General features: G+C 45.1%; 1 protein-coding gene across 2 annotated transcripts in view; it reads left to right on the top strand.

The window, feature by feature from the left end:
- Nucleotides 1–26,484, top strand: part of CFAP99 (cilia and flagella associated protein 99) — a 210,526-nt gene that overhangs the window by 20,297 nt on the left and 163,745 nt on the right. For both annotated transcript variants that reach the window (XM_033950677.1, XM_033950685.1), the window contains one exon: nucleotides 23,206–23,300. In XM_033950677.1, coding sequence (XP_033806568.1) covers nucleotides 23,206–23,300 — 95 coding nt within the window. The remainder of the gene's footprint in view (nucleotides 1–23,205; nucleotides 23,301–26,484) is intronic.

Below are 26,484 nucleotides of genomic sequence, written 5' to 3'. Positions count from 1 at the left end.
ACAGCTCTTTCTTCAGGTACTTTCCCATTGCATTAAAGTCCATACGTTTGAAATCTAGGACTTTAAGTATCGTGCGGCCGCTCTCCACTTTAGCCGTTATATCAAACCAAACCGTTTGATGATCGCTACTTCCCAGGTGTGCACCCACCCACCCATACTCTCTCCATTTGTGAGGACCAGATCCAATATCGCTTTTTCCCTTGTGTGTTCCGTCACCATTTGTCTGAGCAGAGCCTCTTGAAAGGCATCCACTATCTCCCTACTTCTTTCCGATTCCGCAGACAGAACATTCCAGAACGCATCCGGTAGGTTGAAATCTCCCAACAGCAGAACCTCCTCTTTCCTTCCAAACTTTTGGATATCCACAATCAGATCCTTATCAATTTGCAGCGATTGAGTCGGAGGTCTGTAGACTACACCCACGTAGGTAGAAGTTCCATCTTCTCTTTTCAGAGCAATCCATATCGCTTCTTCCTCTCCCCAGGTCCCTTGCATTTCGGTCGCTTGGATATTGATCTTTACATAGAGAGCTACTCCTCCACCTTTATGACCATCTCTGTCCTTCCTAAAAAGATTATATCCCGGTATGTTTGCATCCCATCCATGTGATTCACTGAACCATGTCTCTGTGATAGCGACAATATCTAGATCTGCCTCGAACATCAGGGCTTGCAGATCATGAACTTTGTTGCTTAGACTGTGAGCATTTGTGGTAATCGCTTTCCAGCTATTTTTCAGCGATAATCTCCTTTTTCGTATGGATTTTTGTGTCGTTTCACTTTCTGTTGCAATACTAAGAAATGAGTTGCTGATATTGCTTATGTTGCAGTCTTTACTACTATCACATCTTTTCTTTTGCCGGGGGTGGTCTCTATAATTGTCCTTCGTACATACACCACCCCCACCTTCTAGTTTAAATGCCTAGAAAAATATTGTCTAAATTTCTCTGCAAGGTTTCTTTTTCCTGATGTACTAATATGTAGCCCATCAGTGCAATATAGCTTCTTGTCCTTCCATGTATTTCCCCATCCTCCTATGTACCTGAAGCCTTCTTGATGACACCAGGCTTTGAGCCATCTATTAAAGTCCTCTGTGTTTTTCACTCTTTGCTCTCCCTTTCCATATGCAGGCAGTATTTCAGAAAAAGCTAAAGTCTTTACAAAAGGTTTCACGCCCTCACCAAGCTCCCGGAAAGTTTTCTGTGCTGCAAGTGTGGAGTTGTTGGCCAGGTAATTTGTTCCCAGATGGATAACAACATCAGTGTTAAAATCCTTAGTTTCTTCCTTAATTAAAGTCAGTATTTGCCTGGAACTCCTGGTAGCTGAGAATCCTGGAAGACATTTCACTATTTTGGTCTCCTCGCCCTGTGTTCCAAGGTTAATGCCTCTGATGATGGAATCCCCCAACAGTAATAGTTTTCTGTTTTTGGCTTTTTTATTTGTGCTTAGGGTGCGCTTGTTCTCTTGAGTTACCTTCATTGGTTCCAGTCCCACCTCCCTTCTGTTTTCTTGAGTATCGCAGTGCACTAGTGGAGCGAAGGAATTCTGTAGAGGTAATATTAGTGAAGGTGGATGTTTCTGTGTTACGTGTCGCAGTCTTCCTGAGCCTACTGTGACCCATTTATTCCTGGGCTGTTTTATTCTTTGAGGTAGAGGTGGTAAGTTGGTATGATTTTGTGGAGTGATGGAAGCTGCTTTAATTGTATTCAATTCCTGTTTAAGTTTGCAGAGCTCCTCCTTAATACTAGCAAGTTGAAGACAGATAGGGCAAGCCTTAAGCCTCCAAATAGTATGTCTTGGAATTAAAGCACCACAGTGATTGCATAGAATAAAGGTCATCTTCACAGTGGTTGCATAGAATAAAGGTCATCTTGATTGGTTGTCTTTGGACACCGACTAGCCCGCCTACTTCATAGGGCTTTAAACTAGGTAAGTTGGGGGGAGAGTACTGGCACAAATAACCAACCTGGCAAGGTAAGCTGCCAATACATTTTTGAGTCTGAGGTAAGTACACATTGCAATTCCGGGTCTGGGTCTGGGGGGAATACACACATTTCTGAGTCTAGGGTAAGTACACATTGTAATTCTGGGTCTAGGGAGAGCACACACACTGCAATAAGTACTAAAGTAGTCAAATTAGCTCAAGCGGGAATATCTCAACAGAGAAATAGCAAACATAAGGTATAGAGGGCTATGTACGTCAACGCCCACAGTTTGGGCAACAAGATTCTGGAATTAGAGATGGAAATGAGGAACGCCGACCTAGATGTGGTGGCGATATCTGAGACCTGGCTCACGGACTCCCATGGGTGGGACATGGCCATATCGAGTTACAATTTACTTTGTCGAGACAGAGAGGGCAAAATGGGAGGAAGAGTAGCACTATATACTAAAGATGACATTAAAGTTACCAGAATTGCAGATGTCATGTACACAGGGGAATCCCTTTGGGTGAATTTGGCCAGGGGGAAGGACAAATGCTTGTATCTTGACATAGTATACAGACCTCCAAGACAACAGGATGACAAGGATGTGGAATTAATCGAAGACATAGAGAATATCACCTTGCATGGGGACACAGTATTGTTAGGAGATTTCAATATACCTGATGTGGATTGGAACACACTTTCCTCTGCGACCAGCAGTAGTAGAAGGTTATTAACCTCTATAAAGGGAGCAAGACTCAGGCAAACGGTATTAGAGCCAACTAGGGATCAGGCAATACTGGACCTGATACTTACCAACGGAGAAAGTGTCAGAGGTTTCGGTGGGCGACACGTTGGCCTCCAGTGACCACAACATGGTATGGTTCAACCTCAGGAAAGGCTTCACTAAATCTCACACATTAACCAAGGTCCTTAATTTCAAGGACACAAACTTCGAAGGCATGGGGGATTTCATCCAACTGGCGCTACAAAACCAAGCAGAAACAGATAATGTAGATGAATTGTGGTCAACTCTGAAAGCTACCATTCAAGAAGCAACCAACCACTATGTAAAATCAGTAAGGACCTCATAAAAAAGAAGAAAAGAGCGTTCATCTCCTACAAACAATCAGGGAAGCAGGACTCTAGGGAAGACTATCTGACCAAGTCAAAAGCCATCAAAACAGCAGTAAAAGAGGCCAAATTCCGAATGGAGGAGAATCTAGCAAAGAACAACAAGAAGGGCGATAAATCCTTCTTCCGGTATATTAATGACAGAAACAGAAATGCAGATGGGATAGTACGCCTTAGAAAACCAGACGGGAACTATACAGAATCGGACTCCGATAAAGCTAAACTTTTAAATGAATACTTCTGCTCAGTCTTCACCTGCGAGGCGCTGGGATCCAGCCCTCAGTTGCAGACAAGGGAAAGCTCGGTAGAACCGTTTCGAAATTTCGAGTTTACGCCCGGCAGTGTCTACTGTGAGCTATCAAAACTCAAGGTTAACAAATCTATGGGGCCAGACAAACTACACCCCAAGGTGCTCAGGGAGATAAGTGACGTCTTGGCGGAACCACAATCCGCGCTCTTCAATCTTTCCCTAAGTACAGGAAGAGTCCCGTTGGACTAGAAAATGGCTAACGTCACTCCACTCCACAAAAAAGGATGCAGGACGGAGGCTGTGAACTACAGACTGGTGAGCCTCACTTCGATAGTGAGCAAACTAATGGAAGCTTTAATAAAATGCCAATTGGACACGATCCTGGACGAGGAGAATCTACAAGATCCCCATCAACATGGATTTACAAAGGGAAGGTCCTGTCAATCCAGCGGTCTCAAACACGTGGCCTGTGGGCCGCATGCGGCCCCCCAGGGACTATTTTGCGGCCCACAATCTGTCCTCGCCTAAAGCAGGGATCCCCAATCTGCTTCCTTTCCCACTGCCCTCCCCCAAGCCACCGCAATCAGGGAACAAGCCAGTGCCTGAGGTCTTAGCTCTCCCTGCATATCTTCCCCAGCTCGGAGCCAACCAACTCTCACCACCCGACGTCAATTCTAACGTTGGGGAGGAAGTTCCAGGCCAGCCAATTGCTGCCTGGCTGGCCCGGAAGTTCCTCCCCGATGTTAGAATTGACGTCGGGTGGTGTGAATTGGTCGGCCCGCGCTGGGGAAGATAAGCAGGGAAAGTTAAGACCTCAGCGCTGGCCTGTTCCCTGATTGTGGCGGCGGCAGCCTGTTCCCCAATTGCGGCGGTGGCGGCCTGTTCCCCAATGGTGGTGACTTGGGGGAAGCAGGGAGAAGTAAAGAAAGAAAGGGGGGACAGGGAGACAGAAAGAAAGAACGGAAAGGGGACACAGACAGAAAGGGGCATGGAGAGAGAAAGACAGAAAGAAAGGGCGGGCATGGAGAAAGAAAGAAAGGGGCCAAGGAAAGAGAGAGAAAGACAGACATATAGAAAGAAAGGGGGATTGGAGAGAGAGAAAGAAAGAAGGGGGCAGAAATAAAAAGTTGGGGGATGGAAGGAGACAGATGCCAGACCAGGGGAAAGGAAGGAAGGAAGGAGGGAGGGAGAGGAAAGAAAGATGTCAGACCAAGGAAAGATTTATAAACTATAAAGAGTTTTACCTTATGCAAAATTGTCATTAACTATTTTTTCTGCGGCCCTCCAAGTACCTACAAATCCAAAATGTGGCCCCACTAAGGGTTTGAGTTTGAGACCACTGTGTCAATCCAATCTAATCAACTTCTTTGACTGGGTAACGAGGAAGCTGGATATGAGGGAGTCCCTAGACATCGTGTACTTGGACTTCATCAAAGCATTCGACAGCATCCCACACCGCAGGTTATTGAGCAAATGAGTTCGATGGGATTAGGTGACACATTGAATGGGTTAGGGACTGGCTTGGAGGTAGACTTCAGAGGGTGGTGTGAACGGCACCCCTTCCAAAACGATGGAGGTGATCAGACAGTGCCGCAAAGCTCGGTCCTGGGCCTGACCTGATTCAACATCTTCATAAGAGACTTGGCTAAGGGGCTCCGAGGTAAAATTACGTTATTCGCCGATGACGCCAAACTATGCAATGTAGTAGGCAAGAGCACAACAGACAAAAGCACAGTGCCTGACAAAAGCTCAATGCCCGACAGTATGATGCATTACCTACTCCTGCTGGAGCATTGGTCCAGGATCTGGCAACTAAGTTTCAATGCCAAAAAATGCAAGGTCATGCACCTTGGCAGCAAAAATCCATGCAAGACTTATTCCCTAAATGGTGAGACCCTAGCACGGACTGTAGCAGAACGTGACTTGGGGGTGATCATTAGTGAAGACTGCCAATCAAGTGGAGAAAGCTTCATCCAAGGCTAGACAGATCATAGGTTGTATCCATAGAGGTTTCGTCAGCCTTAAGCCCGAGGTCATAATGCCATTGTACAGATCCATGGTGAGACCCCATCTGGAATACTGTGTGCAATTCTGGAGGCCACATTACAGAAAGATGTGCTGAGAGTTGAGTCGGTTCAGCGAATGGCCACCCAGATGGTCTCAGGGATCTCCTGTATGAGGAATGGCTGGATAAATTGCAGCTATACTCGAGGAACGCAGAGAGAGGGGTGACATGATCGAGATGTTCAAATATCTCACGGGCCATATCGAGGTGGAAGAGAACATCTTCTTTCTCAAAGGTCCCACATCAACAAGAGGGCATCCGTTGAAACTCAGGGGTGGGAAATTTCACAGTGGCACCAGAAAATATTTCTTCACCGAAACGGTGGTGTATTTAGATTTTAGCAAATCCTTTGACAGTGTTCCACACAGACGTCTAATAAATAAACTGAATGCCCTCAGGGTGGGTCCCAAAGTGATGGATTGGGTCAAGAACTGGTTGAGTGGAAGGCGACAGAGGGTATTGATCAATGGAGATTGTTCTGAGGAAAGGGATGTTACCAGTGGTGTGCCTCAAGGTTCTGATCTTGGGCCTGTTCTCTGTAACATTTTTATAAACAATATTGCTGAAGGGTTATCGGGTAAGATTTGCCTCTTTGCAGATGATATCAAAATCTGCAATAGAGTAGACATGCCGGATGGTGTGAATAACATGAAGAAAGACCTGGCAAAGCTTGAAGAATGGTCTGAAATTTGACAGCTAAAATTTAATGCTAAGAAATGCAAGGTCATTCATTTGGGCTGCAAAAACCCAAGGAAACGGTACAGTTTAGGGGGTGAGATCCTCTTTTTAACTTCTACCTTTGCTGCCTGCGGGCCTCGCAGATCTGAACCACATGCCTGGGTCCGCAGAAATCCTCATTTTAGTTCTCGCAGACCTCACGGATCCCGCTCACTTCCAAGGTGAGCAGATTTTTAAGTTGTGCAGTTAAGATATACAAGGTACGCGGGGTCCACAAAGATCACATTTTACCCAGTCCTTTTCATGGCTCCACATCATTCTCTTTTTAGTTGGGCTGAGAACCTTTCAGCAGCCCCTCGTATCTACCAATCCTTCAGAACAGTTTATTTCAAGATAAATATGGTAATGTGAGTGGCTAATCTGTTAGTGCTGTGGTGTGGGATGGTTAAGGCGTGGATGCACTATTCAAGGCTTTTAGATTGATCCCCTGATGAGCCAGAAGAGTGGTGAAACAAAGCCGCTTGTTGCGATGATAGAGAGACTTGACAGCATTGGAGCCTAAGTCGTCTTTTTCAGATAAGTCCTTGAACGTGCTTCTGAGGGACTTTGCCCTTTCCTAACCTATGCTGTTAAATGAGGGAGTTTTTTTGTCTGTGAAAGTAAGGAAAAGCAATTTTTTTAAGTACCTTTGTGTCTTATACATTACGTAAGTCTGAGGCTTTTTCTCCCTCTGATATTGGATGCATGCTGGGTTGGAGTTGGGAGGTTGCTTGGTGACAATTAACAAATGCATGTTTTATTTGGTGTTTTATTACTCTTGTTTTCTTTATTTCGTCATCATCTTTATTTGACGTACTGCAGAGTCAGCACAGGAACCTAAGTGGATTACAATAACATCTGGGCCATTTTTCTTTCCCTTTTACCAATGACAAAAATGTAATGGAATGAGATGAAACTTGACATGAAGGAAAAAAACAGTAAAATGACACAACAGGTTCAAATATGGGCTAAATTGGAGGTGGGGGGGGGGGGATGATCAACCTTAAAAGCTGTGTTATTCTTTTCCCTGGGAGCATTAGGCCTCTAACATGCAGCCCAGTGTTCCCAGAGATATTTTAAAGGATCAGTGCTTACTGAAGTGCAGACCCCCCCAAAAAAAAAACAACAAAAACCCCCCACTTCCACCCCTTTCTAAACAGACCACTGGACTCCTACCTCCAAAGATTCCCCTAGGATCTATCAGAATGTTCCCTGGTATCTAGATTCAAATGGTTTTATTGTACCTGAGTTCACAAAAACACAGGAAACAGAAAAAACTACTTTTTGAATCAGGATATTCACAGCATTGAACTTTTCCAGCTATTTAGCGGGTTCTCTGAGGAAGCCATAGCGGCGAAACGCGTCAGGACCCAGCTGAACACTTGCTGTTGATATTTTTCAAGCTAAGTCTATTTTTGAGATTATCAATTTGAAGTTTATTTACTATTGGACATTACGCTTCTTTATGGACTAATTCAATCATGAATAAGGCTTTAACAATACTTTAAACTACTTTTAACCACAAAATGGTGCAATGATAGATACCATAAGAATCTCTACAGGGGCTTGTCCCCATATTGAGTTCTTACAATCCATCTTTGGAGTCTGAGCACTACTCTAGGTTAAAAGCATTTAAAGTAGCTTAATTGGTTCCTTTACCAGTGTCAGGATTTATTGTACCTGAGGCAGGAGTGATCCCCAGTCACTCCTGCCTTGTCATTCTCTAGGCTCAAAATGCTGCTGGCTGATCCCTAGCAGTAGATAGATAGCCCTTATTTGGCAACTTGGCATACATTGCCAATTTTGTGCATAGAGCCCAAGGGGACAAGAGCAATGGGGGTTACTTCTCTTCGAGCCACTATATCAGGAAACACCCTAGTAGTTCATGGGATGGTCTTTGGGGTGCCTTCAGAGGGTAGGACATATCTTTAGGGACCTGGAGTTCTGTTCCAGAGGGTGTCTTAAAGTGTTTTTTTCTGGAAGAGGACCTGCACTCCAATTCAGTAACCACTGGCCCCTTCAAGATGTCTCTGAGCACTGGGCTGCATATTAATGTAAATGTATAGCATCACTGACATCAGGGAGGGGGCCCACGGAGAAAGCAGTGAAGGCAGCAGGAGGCCGGAAGCAGGAGCCGGCAGCAAAGGGAGAAAGCAGCCATACCCTCCCTGCAAAACTGGAAGTACCGTGAGCCACAGGAAGGCAGAAAGAAGAGAACTGTCAGTGAATATGCAACCCCTCTGTGAAGGATGTTGGCTCAGGAGAGAGCTGGCAGTGAAGAGAAGAGAGCAGCCAGCAATCTCCCAAGAACCTGGAAGTGCTGCGGGTCATGAGTCACTCATGGCTGCACTCCAGATCATGGGGAAAAGGAGAGGCAGGCAGGGCAGGAAGGAAAGCTGTGGCACAGAAGAGTGCTGCAACAGAGATAAAGAAAGAGACACTGGCAGGCAACAGGCAGCAGAAGAGAAGTAACATTCTTCCACTGCCAAGGTGAAGGCAGGACAGATATGGCACACTTCTGGTGCTGTGATGAAGAGAAGGTAGAACAGAAGGGAGCCAGATCGAATGGCCCCCTGGTTGGTGCAAAATTCTGACCAATTACAGGGTTAGGAAGGAGGAGAAGCCCAGAGAAAGAGGGGCCAACCCAGGTCAGAAGGAAGCAGGCAAGCCCATATAAGAGAGGAGCTGCAGTCTGGTAGAGAGAAGGGTCAAACCAGAAAATGCAGCAATGAGAAGAAAAGAACCAATGCTGCAGCCCTAGGGAAGAATAGGTAAGCTCAGGACACACTGCGAAGAGAAGCAGGCAAGTCCAGGCAGGAAGGGTACTGCAGACAACAGAGTCAAGCCAGAACAGAGGAGGGAGCAGCCCATAAATCCCAGCAGCAGACCCAGGCAAGTGAGCCCCAAGAATAAGGCAGGAGCTGAAGAGGATAGGGCAGAGAGAGAGCCTGGCTGTTGAAGAATCACACTGAAGGAGAGAAGAGAGAACCTAGCTGGAAGCAGGGAAGAGAGCAAAAGCAACAGGTGAAACATAGAAACATAGAAATAGAAGGCAGATAAGGGCCACGGCCCACCAAGTCTGCCTACCCCAATAACCCTCCCCTACCTTTCTCTGTGAAGAGATCCCACGTGGCGATCCCATTTTGACTTAAAATCAGGCACGCTCCTGGCCTCGACCACCTGCAGTGGAAGATTATTCCAGTGATCAACCACCCTCTCGATGAAGAAGTATTTCCTGGTGTCACCGTGTAGTTTTCCGCCCCTGATTTTCCACGGATGCCCTCTTGTTGGCATGGGGCCTTTGAAAAAGAAGATATCCTCCTCCACCTCTATACGGCACGTGAGATATTTAAACGTCTCGATCATGTCACCCCTCTCTCTGCGTTCCTCGAGTGAATATAGCTGCAATTTTTTCAGCCTTTCCTCATACGGGAGATCCTTGAGCCCCGAGACCATCCGGGTGGCCATATGCTGGACCGACTCAAGTCTTAGCACATCTTTGCAGTAATGCGGCCTCCAAAATTGTACACAGTACTCCAGATGGGGTCTCACCATGGATCTGTACAATGGCATAATGACTTCGGGCTTCCGGCTGACAAAACCCCTACGTATACAACCTATGATTTGTCTAGCCTTAGATGAAGCTTTCTCTACTTGCTTGGCAGTCTTCATGTCCTCACTGATGATCACCCCTAAGTCACGTTCTGCTACAGTCCTTTGTAGGATTTTACCATTAAAGGTGTATGTCTTGCATGGAATTTTGGCTGCCCAGGTGCATGACTTTACATTTTTCGGTATTGAAACTGAGTTGCCAGGTCCTGGACCAGTGCTCCAGTAGGAGTAGGTCGTGCACCATACTGTCAGGCATTGAGTTTCCGTCTGGCCCTGGTCTGACGTGTTCCTGCCTACTACATTGCATAGTTTGGCGTCATCAGCGAATAGCGCTATTTTACCTTGAAGTCCCTCAGCCAAGTCCCTTATGAAGATGTTGAATAGGATCGGGCCCAAGACCGAGCCCTGCGGCACTCCACTGATCACCTCCGTCTTTTCGGAGGGGGTGCTGTTCACCATCACCCTCTGAAGCCTACCTCCAAGCCAGTCCCTAACCCATGCTGTCAATGTGTCTCCTAATCCTATAGAGCTCATCTTGTTCAACAACCTGCGGTGTGGCACGCTATCGAATGCTTTGCTGAAATCCAAGTATACGATGTCTAGGGACTCCCTAACATCCAGCTTCCCTGTCACCCAGTCAAAGAAGCTGATTAGGTTAGATTGGCAGGACCTCCCCTTAGTAAATCCATGTTGATGCGTATCTCGTAGATTCTCCTCGTCTAAGATCGTATCCAATTGGCGTTTGATTAGAGTTTCCATTAGCTTGCTCACTATTGATGTGAGACTCACTGGTCTGTAGTTAGCAGCCTCCGTCCTGCATCCTTTTTTGTGGAGTGGAATGACGTTAGCCGTTTTCCAGTCCAATGGGACTTTACCTGTACTAAGGGAGAGATTGAAGAGCGCGGATAGCGGTTCCGCCAAGACGTCACTTAATTCCCTGAGTACCCTGGGGTGTAGATTGTGTGGTCCCATTGCTTTGTTAACCTTGAGATTAGATAGTTCAAAGTGGACAGTGCTGGGTGAAAACTCAAAATTTCGAAATGGGTCTGCAGAGCTATCCCTTGTCTGCAGCTGAGGGCCGGATCCCGGCGCCTCACGGGTGAAGACTGAGCAGAAGTATTCATTTAATAGTTCAGCCTTTTCAGAGTCCGATTCTACATAGTTCCCGTCTGGTTTCTTAAGGCATACTATCCTGCCTGTGTTTCTGTTTCTATCACTAATATACCTGAAGAGGGGTTTATTGCCCTTCTTGATGTTCTTCGCTAGATTCTCCTCCATTCTAAATTTGGCCTCTTTGACCTTTGTTTTGACTGCTCTTGACTTGGCCAGATAGTCTTCCCTAGAGTCCTGCTTCCCTGATTGTTTATAAGATATGAACGCTCTTTTCTTTTCTTTTATGAGGTCTGAGATCTCTGCAGAGAACCACTGTGGCTTATTGTTTCTTCGCCGTTTACTTACCAATTTAATAAAGCGGTTGGTTGCTTCTAGTATGGTAGCTTTTACCACAATACTTCCACATTATCTGTTTCTGCTCGGTTATGCAGTGCCTGATGGTGAAATACCCCATGCCCTCGAAGTTGGCGTCCTTGAAGCTGAGGACCTTGGTTAATGTGTTAGATTTTGTGAAACCTTTCCTGAGATTGAACCATACCATGTTATGGTCACTGGAGGCCTACCTGTCACCCACCGAGACCTCTGTGACACTTTCTCCATTGGTAAGTATCAGGTCCAGTATTGCCCGATCCCTTGTTGGCTCCAATACCAGTTGCCTGAGTCGTGCTCCCTGAATAGAGTTTAATAGCCTTCTGCTGCTGTTGGACACAGAGGAAAGTGTGGTCCAGTCCACATCACAAAAGTGCACAGAAATTAGTTTGAGAAAGTGTAAGACTTAAATTAGTCACCAAAAAAAATGAGTTTAAATAAAGTTAAACTCTAAAAACACATCACGTTCCTCAGTGTGCCACACGTATTTAACGAATGGTAGCTGTCCTCATAGGAACCATATTGTGTGTGATTTTATCTTTTAATTTACTTTTTTGCTTTTTATTTTTATCAATAAGTTATAAAGTTATAAAAAGTGCTTGTGCCTAATAATTTTAGCAGCAGTAATTTATACTAGCAACAGTAGCATATAGTAGCGATTACTTAGCTTTTATTTAAAGACTGGGTCTGGTTCATTCCCCACCGACGCGTTTCATTATTTCATCAGGGTCGGGGAAGGAGAACGCAGAGCCATGCTATGTATTAGCTGAAAGCTAAATCCATAATTAATGAACCGGAAGGATGGATTATGGATTATGGATTTAGCTTTCAGCTAATACATAGCATGGCTCTGCGTTCTCCTTCCCCGACCCTGATGAAATAATGAAACGCGTCGGTGGGGAATGAACCAGACCCAGTCTTTAAATAAAAGCTAAGTAATCGCTACTATATGCTACTGTTGCTAGTATAAATTACTGCTGCTAAAATTATTAGGCACAAGCACTTTTTATAACTTTATAACTTATTGATAAAAATAAAAAGCAAAAAAGCAAAAAAGTAAATTAAAAGATAAAATCACACACAATATGGTTCCTATGAGGACAGCTACCATTCGTTAAATACGTGTGGCACACTGAGGAACGTGATGTGTTTTTAGAGTTTAACTTTATTTAAACTCATTTTTTTTGGTGACTAATTTAAGTCTTACACTTTCTCAAACCAGTCCACATCAGGCATATTGAAGTCACCTAACAATACAGTGTCCCCACGCAAGGTGATATTCTCTATATCCTCGATTAATTTCATATCCAGGTCATCCTGCTGTCTTGGGGGTCTGTATACTATACCAAGATACAGGCATTTGTCCTTCCCCCTAGCCAGATTCACCCAAAGGGATTCCCCTGTGTACCTGACATCTGCGATTCTGGTGACTTTAATGTCATCTTTGGTATATAGTGCTACCCCTCCTCCCAATTTGCCCTCCCTGTCTCGGCGAAGCAAGTTGTAACCCGGTATGACCATGTCCCAGCCATGGGAGTCCGTGAGCCAGGTCTCGGATATCGCCACCACATCTAGGTTGACGTTCCTCATTTCCGTCTCTAATTCCAGGATTTTATTTCCCAAGCTGTGAGCGTTGACATACATAGCCCTTCATGTTATATGTTTGCTATGACTCTGTGGGGATATTCCCACTTGATCTACTTTGACCTCCTTAGTGCAATTTGCTATGTGTGTACTAGACCCAGAGTTACAGCGTGAACTTTTCCCAGGCTCGGAAATGTGTATACGATCCCTCGACCCAGAATTACAATGTGAACCTAGCCCAGATTCGGTAATGTGTGTCCGCATCCCAGCCCCAAACCCAGAAATGCAAAATTTACTTACCTCAGTCTCAACAGAGTATTTGCAGCTTTGTTCACCTTGTAGGTCAATTGTGCCTGTACCCACCCCCAACTTACCTAGTTTAAAGCCCTGTGAAGTAGGCCGGCTAGTCGGTGTCCAAAGACGTTCTTTCCTCTTCTGGTCAGGTGTAGCCCGTCTGGTCCCTGTAGTCCTTGTAGTGCCTCTCCATGGTGCAGGAACCCGAAGTTCATCTCCTTGCACCATCCGTGCAGCCAGTCGTTAGCCCACTGGATGCGATCATCCCTGGCTCTACCCTTGCCCCTCACTGGGAGGATCGAGGAGAAGACCACCTGCACATCCATTCTCCTCAGCTTCTCACCCAGGGCTCTAAAGTCCTCAGGTATGCTCTCCGGGGTGTTCCTGGCAGTGTCATTAGTTCCGACGTGAATGAGAAGCATGGGGAAGTGGTCCTGGGGCTTGATGAGTCTGTCCAGACAAGCGGTCACATCCCGGATACTGGCCCCTGGCAAACAGCAAACCTCTCTCGATAGCAAATCTGGTCTACAGACTGGTCCCTCGGTGCCCCTCAGCAGCGAATCCCCAACAACCACCACTCTGCGCTTCTTAGGGGGGGGGGGGGCCGAACTGTTGTCTCCGGAGTTGGAACCGTCTGCTGAACAACCTCCTGTACCACGTTGTCAGATCCCTCCTGTAGCAGCTGGAATCTGTTCCTCAAGATGATTTGCGGGGTCGAAGCAAAGCTGCCCTGTAAGTGAGAGAAAGAGACAAAATGAGAGGAAGGTCTTCTGCGTTTGCCTGTGGAGGAAGTTACTAGCTGCCAGGAATCAGCATCTCCAGCCTCTTCCTGTATTCCGATGGTTGGACCCAAGGTTGCCGGTTTGGTTGCTTTGGGAGTAATGAGGATGGTCTTGTCAGGTTCCCGTCCGGAGATCTGGGACAGCTCCTGGATGACTCCGTCGATGAAGACCTCATCGTCCCGGATGCTTCTCAATCGCTGAACCTCCTCTCTCAGGCTCATCAGCTCCAACAAAAGGCTTCCATCTAGCTGCTCCGTTGTTTCTGTCTGTGTGGAGACTGTAGTCATCTTTGTGGGGATGGCCTCGGTCTGGACAGAGACCTCTGTACTCCGTCCTGGTACCCCTTCCGCCTTCACGAGGTCCGTGGCCACCCCCTGGATCCCCTCGGTGTCTGAACTGCCTGTCTTGATTGAATTCTTGTTGCTTCTAGTTCTACCTGCCATTTTCTAAAGGTTATTTATTTTATATATGGGGTTTTTTTTATGTTTTGGTTTTTTGTATTTAGTTCTTAGTCAGGTGGTTAGTTATTGGTCAGATAGTTTAAGGTTTGAGGGATAGAGGTAGATAGAGGTAGTCACTTAATTGTTTCTTATTAGTTAATTAGTTAAGTAGTTAAGGCAGCATGCAATTAGTTAAGGCTGCCTGTTTGTTAGTGGGCTAGAAGGACTGCCTGGTTAAATGGTATGAGGATAGAGTGATTGGTGAGGTCTGCCTGTTGTGCAAGGCCTGGTTGCTTCTTGGCTAAGTAGAAGGTCTGCCTGGTTGAAAGTTTGGTAGAAAGTAGAAAGAAAGACAGAAGTAGAAAGAAAGACAGAAGTGAATTGGTTAAATAGCTAGCTGATGAGAGTTGAAAGATAGACTAACTGTAGATTGAAGGCCTTCCTAGAGGCCCTACGCAAAGGCCCTTCGCAAAGGCGCTCTCGCTAAGGTGAGCGCCTTCGCCGCGCGCCGAACGGCTGTGCGCCGTTAGCTCATCCCCTTTTATGGGGGAGATCGGCTGTGACGTCGGGGGGTGGGCGGAGTTACCACCCGCCTCTTCCCTCTCCGTGTCCCGTCTGCCTCTCTCTGTTCTCCTCCGGTGGCAGTGTTTCTCTATCTGCTGCCTTTTAAGCCTCTCTGATCGCTTCTCCTGCCTTCTCCGCTCTCCTGCACTCCTCCTCCGACTCCCGGTGCTCTTCTCCTGCCTTCTCCGCTACCCTGCACTCCTCCTCCGACCCCCTGTGCACTTCTCCTGCCTTCTCCGCTCTCCTGCACTCCTCCTCCGACTCCCGGTGCACTTCTCCTGCCTTCTCCGCTCCCCTGCACTCCTCCTCCGACCCCCTGTGCACTTCTCCGCTCCTCTCTGCTTGTGTTATTAGTCCTCCTGCCCTCACTGCTGTGTCAGCCTTCTCCGACCCTGCAATTGGCAACAAGCACACTTTCTCCACTCACTGTTCCTCCGATCTGCTCTCCGATTCACCACGTGCTTGCTCCAAGAGCCCCCTTTTGGCTGGCCTAGCCTTGAAACTCAGAAGGAGAGACGGAAGCAGGAGGAGTCAAGCCCAGGATATGGGAGAAGAAGCAACTCAGGAAGAGGAGAGAGAGAGAGAGAGCGAGAGAGATAGATAGATGCAGGCTGGGTCCTTTGGAGTGGGACAGAGAGAGGGAGACTAAGTCCAGGTGAGCCCAAGCAGCTGCCACCACCCATTCCAAGCTGACCAGAAGAGATATGCTAGTGTGGGCCCCTCCATACAAAGAGAAGAGTCTACAAATCCTAGGAGCCTGCCTTTGTGAGTTCACCCTCCCCCCATTAAAAGCCTGCTTCTGAGGAGTTTTAATAAATAACCTGTCAGCAAAAGTAGTGAGCATAGGCCGTGTGGAAGAAAAGAACTAAGAAGAGAAGAGAAAAAGAATATTTGTTAGGAGAACTAGGTAGGAATTCCCCTTCTTATCTTTTTATTTGCATTTAACTAGTTTACACAGCTCTCCTGCCCAAGCATCTACAGACTGAGATCATGACGCTCTCTCACAGAAGACAGGGAGTCAGGGTTTTCCTTTTTTATAGTTTATTGAGCTAGTGTAGTAATTCCTGCATCAATGAACTGACCACCCTACAGAGGAGAAGGGACGAGACAGAATCCATCCAATGGTTCTCAACGCAAGACAACTGCAACTCTAACAGAGACTCTTCTCACATTGTGTGCACACAATTTTATTACATTAGGACCAAAATCTCAGATCTGAGTAGATATTATCTGTAGATACTTGCTGTAAGATACTTACCTGAGAGAAACCTGGTTGTATGTGGATCTGTTGAAACCCGTAAAAGAAAAATTAGGAGTTAGGAACAAAGAATCAGAGACTTAGTGGTCATAATTTAAACTATATAAGTATAAAAGAGTAGCTTATTTACATACCTAATGCTGTAGTCCTTGAAAGTTGTTGGTTGTAGAGTTATTGAGTTCCAGTAGCAGAGTTACTGAGGGGAATGAAACGATATTAAGGTTTCGGTACACATGGGAAATAATTTGTATTACTACAGAAGTTAAACTGAACTTTTGCTAAATTTAATAGTAAACTTGATCATCATATTGTCTTTGTATCTTACTGCAAAGTATTTAACACCTTCTACCATTTTCTTAATACCATTTCGTTTTAACAATTGGAATCCATCTCAATAAACATACCAAATATTTCTCATCTTTTCCTCTAATAAATCATTTATATTCCAGTGCAAAAATGAGGCATTCTAGACAGATGGGTTATTTCCCCATAGCCACGTGCTGCTGCAGAAGGAATCCACTCTGGATTTTTCACTCTGCCTCTGCTGTACTTCACTGGGTTCTCTAGGTCCACCTACAGTTCTTTCCTTCTGCACCCATGCCTGCAGGAGTGTTGGTTCTGCTTTCCCCATTTTATTATTTTTATTCAATGTAATTTCATCCCTTTTTGGGGAATTTTGGTGCTTAGAGTGATTTTAAAGCTTTGCCTGCTTGAATACACAGACTTCGGTCTGTAGCTGATAAGCCAATCTCACAGCTACCTGTTAGCCAGCCTGCATAATTTTCTATGGAGCTCAGGACCATCCCTAACGTAGTCTCACTTACTGTTAATCAGGGGTTGAGCACAGGCTGTTGGGCACCCTCAGGAGACGTGGCGGTGTCTCACAGGGTGCCAGCTGTGTCTTCGCACCTCCACCTTCCGGTGTGTGCATCTTTTGGTCCGCAGGGGTGGAGGTTTAGTCAGGCATAGGAGTCTGACTGGCAACCCAAAGATCAACTTTCCAAAAGCATTCCCAGCATTGTGGCAGTGAATTTTCTCATACAGCTGCTGTGAGAGAGCTGAGGCAGGCTGCAGCACAGATCTTCTGTCAGGGCACAGTGAATACATAGGCTGACAGTCTGTAAGAGGAATCGGGGGAGGTGGAAAAGTGGGGTTTTGAGTGTTTCTGAATGTACCCCTATATTCCCCCTCCTGAAAAATCTTAAAATCACCATTTTTGGAGTTTGGAAAGTGTGAAAAATATAATGATTTTGGTGCAGATTTTTTGATGGCGGCCATCTTGGATTTTTAGTGATTTCTTTTTTCTCTCTCTCTCTTCTCCAAAACTCCAAAACTGCTTCTCCAAAACTGCAAATTTTTTCTAGAAACTTGCTAGGATGGAGTCCTTGTGCTCTCCTCATGTGAATTCTTACCAGGATTGTGAAAATTTAATGCTTTCAGAGCATCCTTGTACCACGTGCCATGTAGTGCAGCTGGGGGGCAGCAGCATCACGTTTGTATCCCCTGGCATAGGAGTGTCACCAACTTTTGGGTCAACCCAGGGTGAATTTTGTGGTACAGGTGACTAAGCACAGCTCTCTACCCAGTGAAGTGGTGTGTTAAAGGATATGCAGGACTGCCGTGTGGATGTGGTCCTCAGGAATCTCTGGCATCAATGCTGCTTCAGTGATGTCTTTTGTCGCACGTGCCTGTCTGTTGAGGCGGTGGATCCCCTCCTCAACTTCTTTTGGTTGGGACAGATTATATGGCTGATGCATTGTATAACCTTATGCAAGTTTTGGCAGAGGTGTCGGCGTACTCCATCTCTGCCTGCAGACAGACAGTGGGCTGGTGATTCCACTTCCAAGGCTAATTTGGCTAGACTGCCTTTTAAGGGGCAGTTATTGTTTGGCAAAGGTCTGAACTACTTTATGGATTCTGTGATGAACCGTTGCTCTAAGACTCTGCCTGATAGAAGACCCAGACCCTCCAGGGGTGGTCAGTCTAATTTTCATGGCTCACAGCAATCCCGACCTCATGCAAGTGCCACGTCACAAAGATTTTCACAGAACTCCCAATGACGGTATACTGGCTGCAGGCATTCCCTGCCTTCCACCTCCCATTTTGAACCTCCTGCCAAAAAGGCACAATGACGCCAGGCCAAGGTATGCCCCTCTTTAGATATGGGGCCGGCTCTTGGCATTTCTTCCCACCTGGTTACACATTATGTCTGATCAGTGGATCTTGGACATTATTCAGTCAAGCTACAATTTGCCTGGCCTCTGACAGACTGGCTCATGGACTCTCCTACCGGTTGCCTGGACAAAGTGCTCAAAGTTCAAACCACCATTCAGTGCTTGCTGGATATTCAGGCTATAAAGCCGGTGCCGCCCGAACACTTGGGCTCAGGCAGATACTCTATATACTTTATTGTGCCAAAGAAAAGCTCAGAAAATTGGAAGCCTATTCTGGATCTTTAGCATGTGAATGCAGCTCTCAAGGTTCCACGCTTTCGAATGGAGACCGTGCATTCGGTCATTGCAGCAGTGGCCCCAGGAGAGTTTCTTGCCTCTCTGGATCTCACGGAGGCATACGTGCACATTCCCATTTTTCTAGCCCACCACAAATTTTTACGGTTTCATGTTCTGGAATAGCATTACCAGTTCTTGGCTCTGCCTTTTGGGCTGGCAACAGTGCCCCGGACCTTCATCAAGGTGATGGTTGTCGTGGCAGCTTACCTGCGATAGCTGGGTCGCCAGGTTCACCCTTACTTGGATGACTGGCTGATCAGAGCTCCTTCATTGGCCGAGGGATGGTGCAAATTTGCAACCTATCTCTGAAAACAGGTGTGATCGCGGAGGATTGGAAGATAGCCAATGTTACGCCCATCTTTAAAAAGGGATCAAGAGGTGACCCGGGAAACTATAGACCAGTGAGTCTGACCTCGGTTCCGGGGAAAATGATGGAAGCACTGAAAACATCGATGAACATTTTGAAAAAAACGAACTTCTGATATCCAGCCAACATGGTTTCTGCAGGGGAAGATCGTGCCTGACTAACTTATTGCACTTCTTCGAGGGAATTAACAAACAGATGGACAGAGGAGACCCCATAGACAACATATACCTAGATTTCCAGAAAGCCTTTGACAAGGTGCCTCATGAACGTCTACTCCGGAAACTGAAGAACCATGGGGTGGATGGAGATGTGCATAGATGGATCAGAAACTGGTTAGAGGGTAGGAAACAGAGGGTAGGAGTGAAGGGCCACTACTCGGACTGGAGGAAGGTCACGAATGGTGTTCCGCAGGGCTCAGTGCTCGGGCCGCTGATTTTTAATATATTCATAAATGATCTAGAAACAGGAACGAAGTGTGAGATAATAAAATTTGTGGACAACACCAAACTATTTAATGGAGCTAGGACAAAGGAGAAATGCGAAGAATTGCAAAGAGACTTGGACAAACTAGGGGAATGGGCAGAGAGATGGCAGATGAAGTTCAATGTTGAGAAGTGTAAAGTATTGCATGTGGGAAGCAGAAACCTGAGGTACAATTATACGATGGGAGGGATGTTATTGACCGAGAGTACCCAAGAAAGGGACTTGGGGGTAATGGTGGACATGACAATGAAGCCGATGGCACAGTGCGCAGCGGCTGCTAAGAGAGCGAATAGAATGCTAGGTATAATCAAGAAGGGTATTACAACCAGAACAAAAGAAGTTATCCTGCCACTGTACCAGGCAATGGTGCGTCCGCATCTTGAGTACTGCGTCCAGTATTGGTCACCGTACCTTAAGAAGGATATGGTGTTACTCGAGAGAGTTCAGAGGAGAGCGACACGACTGATTAAGGGGATGGAAAGCCTTTCATACGCTGAGAGATTGGAGAAACTGGGTCTCTTTTCTCTGGAGAAGAGGAGACTTAGAGGGGATATGATAGAGACTTACAAGATCATGAAGGGCATAGAGATAGTAGAGAGGGACAGATTCTTCAAACTTTCAGAAAATAAAAAAACAAGAAGGCATTCGGAAAAGTTGAAAGGGGACAGATTAAAAACGAATGCTAGGAAGTTCTTCTTTACCCAACGTGTGGTGGACACCTGGAATGCGCTTCCAGAGGATGTTATAGGGCAGAGTACAGTACTGGGGTTTAAGAAAGGATTGGACAATTTCCTGCTGGAAAAGGGGATAGAAGGGTATAGATAGAGGATTACTGCACAGGTTCTGGACCTGTTGGGCCGCCGCGTGAGCGGACTGCTGGGCGCGATGGACCTCAGGTCTGACCCAGCGGAGGCATTGCTTATGTTCATGGTAGAGTAGGTGCTCTAGATGCTGGAGGACCTGGACTGGATTGTCAACTTCAGGAAGAGCCATCTGATGCCCATGCAGTCATTGGAATACCTGAGAGTTCTCTTCGACATAGCTGTGGGCTGCATCTATCTACCCTCAATACTGATACCTAAGCAAAAAAACAAAAAAACAAAATCCAAAACAGGCTATGGTTCTCAGATAGACTAATTACCATAAGAACAGAAGCCAGGTATCTGGAAAGGGCCTGGAGCGCTTCATTCAATGGAGAAAAAAAAAAAATAAAACAATACCAGCAAGCAGCAACGGAGGCCAAAAAGTCATGCCACTAAAAGCTTATAAGCCAATCTGAAAACTCTGCCAAGAGCCTCTTCAAAATCTTCAATACATTGACCTCATTACAGACCATCTTAGGTGGCTCGATCTCAAACCAACCAGATGCAGCACAGCTGGCACATCATTTCCAAGAGAAGATCAAGACAATGAAGGAGTCCACTCACTCCCTATAAGACAGAATTGGACCCAGCCAAGCGATCCACACCACAGAGGATGGTATACCAGCTGATAGATTCTGGCTGAATTTCTCCCCAGTCACATCCAAAGAAATCTCAGGCTGACTGAAGAGACTCTCAATAAAATCATCCTGCCTGGATATATGTAAAGCCAAGTTGTTAGTCTACCTCCTTCCTCCAGACTTCCTCCTCTGGCTGACTGATCTTAACAATACATGACTCAGCAAAAGAATATATCCCAAAACTGTGTCTGCGATTGCACTGACACCTTCCGGCCCATTGCCAGAATACACTGTCCTGCGAAACTTGGAATTCTATGTTGGCACATAATTGACCGACTTCCTCAACCACGTGGATGGATTCCACAGCTCACAACACTGTTCTAGAGTTATGCATAGCACTGAAAAACTACTACTAGAATTAACCTCAACAGCCAAATTATACCTAAGTAAAGGAAAACAGTCTCTCTTACTACAATTTGGTATTTCGGCCACCTTCGATGCCGTCAACCACTCACTCCTTCTGAAACTCAGCAAAATGTCCTCAAACACAGCTCTGCTTCACACTGGTGCTACAGTCATTTAGGGGTCCTTTTATCAAGCTGCTGTAGGGGTTTAACGTGCATAATACCGTGTTTTAAACCGCCTGCCGCGCTAGCCACTAACGCCTGCATTGAACAGGTGTTAGTTTTTTAGCCGACCGTGGGGGTTAGCGCACGATGAAATGTCCGAAGCACTAACCCCGCTAGCGCAGCTTGATAAAAGGACCCCTTAGTTTACTTGTGTTCACTTTCTGTCAAGGCCTCTATCTAGCCTGACTATTTGGGAGAAAGCAGTAGCAAGCAGCAATGCACCCAGTAGCAAATATCTTCACCTCTAACTCAGTTTAAGCCAGCTCCATGGCTTCGCCCAGCCCTTTTTCAAAGGAAAGTGTATCACTCATCTCCTTCAGCTCCTGGTGTGCAGTCAGCTCTGGGTCAGGCAATTCCCCAGCTCCATCCACATCTACCATCTCCACATCAGGCTTTCTCTCAGTCTGGTGGCTGCTAGGAGGCAACACTTTAGGCTCTGCTCCATCTGGGTAGTGTCAAGGGTGCTGCTTCCTCCCAGTTGCTGGTTCATCTGCTAGCCTCTTTGTTTCTTTCAGGGTCAGGTTTAAATAGGGGAGAGTCCTGCCTACACCTGCGTGGGATAGGGATGTCAAGGTACTCTCTCTGCCTCCCCCTTTGGTGAGACTGCAGATTGCAGTCAGGAAAAAAAACTGCTGGTTTTTTCCGAGTAGGGAGAAAAGGCTTCTCTGCCTGTTTCTGTGTGCTTTCCCTTGGTGCTGTGCTGGGCTGGGCTTGCTTGCCCATGATCTTGGCTAAGAGAACTGGGACTGGGATAGACAGCCCCACTTGCCTGCTCATCGGGGAAACTTCTCTGATAGACTTTAAACCCCTTTAATCCTGGTTTGCCCTGATAATTCCCCTGTAGCAAGTCAAGAATGTCACTAGAATTGCCACAATCTGTCTCAATAACAGATTGTGGATGTTTCCTCCAGGAAATTGTTCAAACCTTTCTTTAAACCAGCTATGCTATCTGCTCTTACTACAACCTATGGCAACGCGTTTCAGTGCTTAACTATTCCTTTACTGCATGTTAGTACTGTCCCCCATAGATACCCATGTGTCTTTATAAATAGGCTCCCACTTGGCATCACACAGACAGCCTCTTATAAAATTACCATCCATATGGCTAATATATAGCAACCTGATATCTGATTAAAGTTAACTAGATAATCAAATAAGATGTATGGATAACTTAACATTAGGATAACTAATTGCATAGCCTGACAACAGATAATGTTAACTGCTAACCTGGCACAAATCTAATTTTGCATAGACATAGGGCTCCTTTTACTAAGCCGCACTAGCGGTTTAACGCGCGTAATAGTGCAAGTTAAACCGCCGGCCGCACTAACCGCTAATGCTTCCCTTGAGCAGGCATTAGTTTTTAGGCCAGCGCGGGGGTTAACGCGTGATGAAAAGTCACGCACGTTAACCCCGCTAGCGCGGCTTAGTAAAAGTAGCCCTTAATCCTTAACAGACTAAAATTGTATGCAGCCAATAAAAATGTATACAGTCTGCTGTTGGGTGGGGGTTGGGGGCTATTTTTCAAATTAAAAAATTATCTACATAAACTCTCCAAAGATACCTGGGCAAATTATTTGTTCAATATATTGGAATATGTATATAAAATGTGTTTATGATTGATTGTAGTGTAATATATGGCTGTCTAACATATAAATCTTTTTCATAGTATTGTGCTACTTGGCATCTTTTCAATTGGAAGAATTGGGTCTTCACAACATATATACAATTATCAAATCTCTGGAAGTGGTCAAAGTATGCAAGGTACATAAATTGTTCTTTTTTCATTAAAATAAAAATGGAAAACTGAATTGTTCCCACTAGAATAATGTGCCTTTTCAAAATGGAAAAGATAGGCATGTTTTTGAGAAGTTTTGTAGTCCCTCGTGAGGTTAATTTTGTATAGGTCAGATGGGCTATGATGTGTATAAGAAAATTAGGCTGCTTAATGTACTAGTATTTTATAAACCACTGGAAAGCAGATAATTTTTTCACTTTTAGTTTTGTAAATAAGTCAGAAAACAATAATTAAAATATACATACGAGGGGTGCTGAAAGGTTCTCAGTCCAACCAAGAAGGGAAAGACATGGAGCCATGAAATGTACAATTTATTCCACATATTCATCCCTAAGTTTAACACACTTGGCACATTGTGTCTGAAGTTTCTATAACCTTTCCAAAAAATAACATAACATAACATAAATGTTTATTTATATACCTCATTAGTCTTTTGGTTCAAGGCGGTGTACAGGGTAGTAAAAAACATCAGGAACACTCATTTTTAACAAATTAGAATAATACAGTTTTACAAACGCATAAAAATAAATAAATGAAAAATTGAGGTTTGTGATTGGATAAGATGATGAGTGAAAGTTCTCTAGTCTTGGGTCAACAAGGGTTCATTTAAAACTTGGTCATCAGGTACTGTCTGGTCACTGAAATACTGTTCCGCTTCTGCAATCACCTCTGAATCACTTGAAAATTGTTGACTTCTCAAACTCTTTTTAAGGTTTGGATCAGAAAATTATCAGTTGGAGCAAGATCTGGTGAGTAGGGTGGATGGTCTATGTATTCAAACCTCAACTGCATCAAAACATCCATTGTTTTCCCAGTCTTGTGAGCAGATGCATTGTCTTGCAGAGAGAGGACTCCTTTCCGCAGCTTCCCTCTCTTTTCTTTCAATGCGTCCTTTAATTATCACAGCAAATTACAGTAGTATTCTACATTAACTATTTGACCCCTTGGAAGATAGTCAGTCATTACAACACCTTCCTGATCCCAAAACATTGTGGCCATGCTCTTTCCTGCTGACTTTTGGGTGTTGAATTTCCTTGGCCTTGGAGAGCCTGAGTGCCGCAATTGCATGGACTGTTTTGTCTCAGGATCATAGTGGTGTAACCATGTTTCATCAACAGTAACTAGTCATTCCAAAAAGTTGGTACCAGCTCGCTGATAATGCTGCAAAATCAACTTGAAAGCATCCTCTTGACGTTGTTTCTCATCAGCATTCAAACACTTGAGCACCCACTTGGCTGACATCTATTACATACCTAGCTGCTCGTGGATTATACACCCAACACATTCCCTGGATATCTGTAGTGTCTCAACAATTGTTTTAGCTGATCTGGTGAAATCAAATCATGGACATGGTTAACAATTTCAGCAGTTGACACCATTTGAGGCCTCCCAGATCTTGCTGCATCTTCAGTCTTGAAATCTCCACACTGAGATTATGGAGTTTGATGGACATTTATCACTCAATGTTTGCATCATACATTCATGGATTTCCTTTGGAGTTTTCTTCTGCAGAAATAGGAACTTCATGATGGCTTGGAGTTCCACACTTGAAAATTCCACACTTTTTATTGACATGATTCAATCAATGATCTGAAGCAATGTCAAAACAGCATTATGATTCTGCAAATTGGCTTTTTGCAAAATAAAATAACACTCTTTTCAGCTACAGTGGCAAAATAACACTCAGAATTTAGGAAGTTGGTTGGGCTGAGAACTTTTCAGAACCCCCTCGTACTCTACTCCATCTAAACATTCATACTACTACAACATGAAATGTCATTATAGTCAACCATCTTCATCATCCTCAAGGCCTGCTGGTCAATGTTCCCATGCAAAACAACAAATACACAAAAGTCTCAACTTCATTCTCAGTCTAAACAGAGTTGTCCTTTTGACTCTTTTCTAGACAGCATTGCCAATGTTCTTCTCATTCTGCCTCACACTCTCCCTATCAGAGGTTAATTGCTCTATTTTTACCAATGTTGGACTATCACAGCAGACCAGTTAGTGCTTTGAGTTTTTACTCAGGGCTGTGCCCTACATCTGATCAAAAAGCCTCAAAGTCTCTTTTCAACTCCCTCCTGAAGACCTTCCTCTTCAGGAACTCTTGGCCCTTCTCCAGCTAAACGCAATAGAACCTGTTCCTTTTCATGGTTCAGGGGTTCTACTCCAAGCATTTCTTGATACCAAAAAAAGACCAGAGGCCTTCTATGTTAAATAGATTATGAGCCCACCGGGACAAATAGGGACAAATACTAAGTACCTGAATGTATAATGCTTAGACAATTAATAGGGGGGTATACAAATAAATAAATAACAATTCTAGGCCACAGAGGTCTAAACAAATTTTTGCCGAAGGAGAAGTTTTGCATGGTCTCTCTGGGAAGCCTTCTATCTCTGTTAGAAAAAGATTGGCTTTGCTTTCTAGCTCTCAAAGAAGCCTACACTCACAGATTCATCCTACCTGCTTGCAGGAAGTATCTCTGCTTCCACATAGGTCCCCGACATTTCCAGTACAAGGTCTTATGCTTTGGATTAGCCTCTGCTTCTCTTGTTTTCATTAAATGCCTAGTAGTAATTGCTGCAACCCTTCACTCATGGGGGTTTCATCTATTTCCCTACTTAGATGACTGGTTGATCAAGGCTTCATCATTACAAGTTGCTCAGCATGCCATAACCTCAACAGTTTGTCTCCTCAATCTTCTAGGGTTTGCTGTCAACTACCAAAAGTCACATCTATAGCTGTCTCAAACTTTGGGGTTCATAGAATCAGTCTTGAACATCATTCAAGGTCAGGCTTTTCTACCTGACAATCTCATTCACTTATGTCAAACAATCTCCACCCTCAAGTGCACTTCTGCACACTAGATGTTACACCTGTTCAGTCACATAGCATTGACAGTTCAGATGACCCCCATTTGCACTCCTTCATTTCAGAATTCCACAGTGGACCTTATCAACAAAATGATTTTCTCTTAATAGTGAACGATGGATATAGATCTCTTCTCTTCCCTTCCCTTCAGAACAACAAACTGCCACATTTCTGTTCTAGACTCTTCACCCCCAATCACATTGCATCTAATGCCTTTCTACTTCACTGAGTGGACAAGTTCCTCCACTCATTCTTATAGGGAAAATTCTACTCAAACT

The sequence above is a fragment of the Geotrypetes seraphini genome, chromosome 1 (assembly GCF_902459505.1).
Source record: "Geotrypetes seraphini chromosome 1, aGeoSer1.1, whole genome shotgun sequence".
Classification (NCBI taxonomy): Eukaryota; Metazoa; Chordata; class Amphibia; order Gymnophiona; family Dermophiidae; genus Geotrypetes; species Geotrypetes seraphini.
This window is presented reverse-complemented; position numbering and strand designations above follow the sequence as displayed.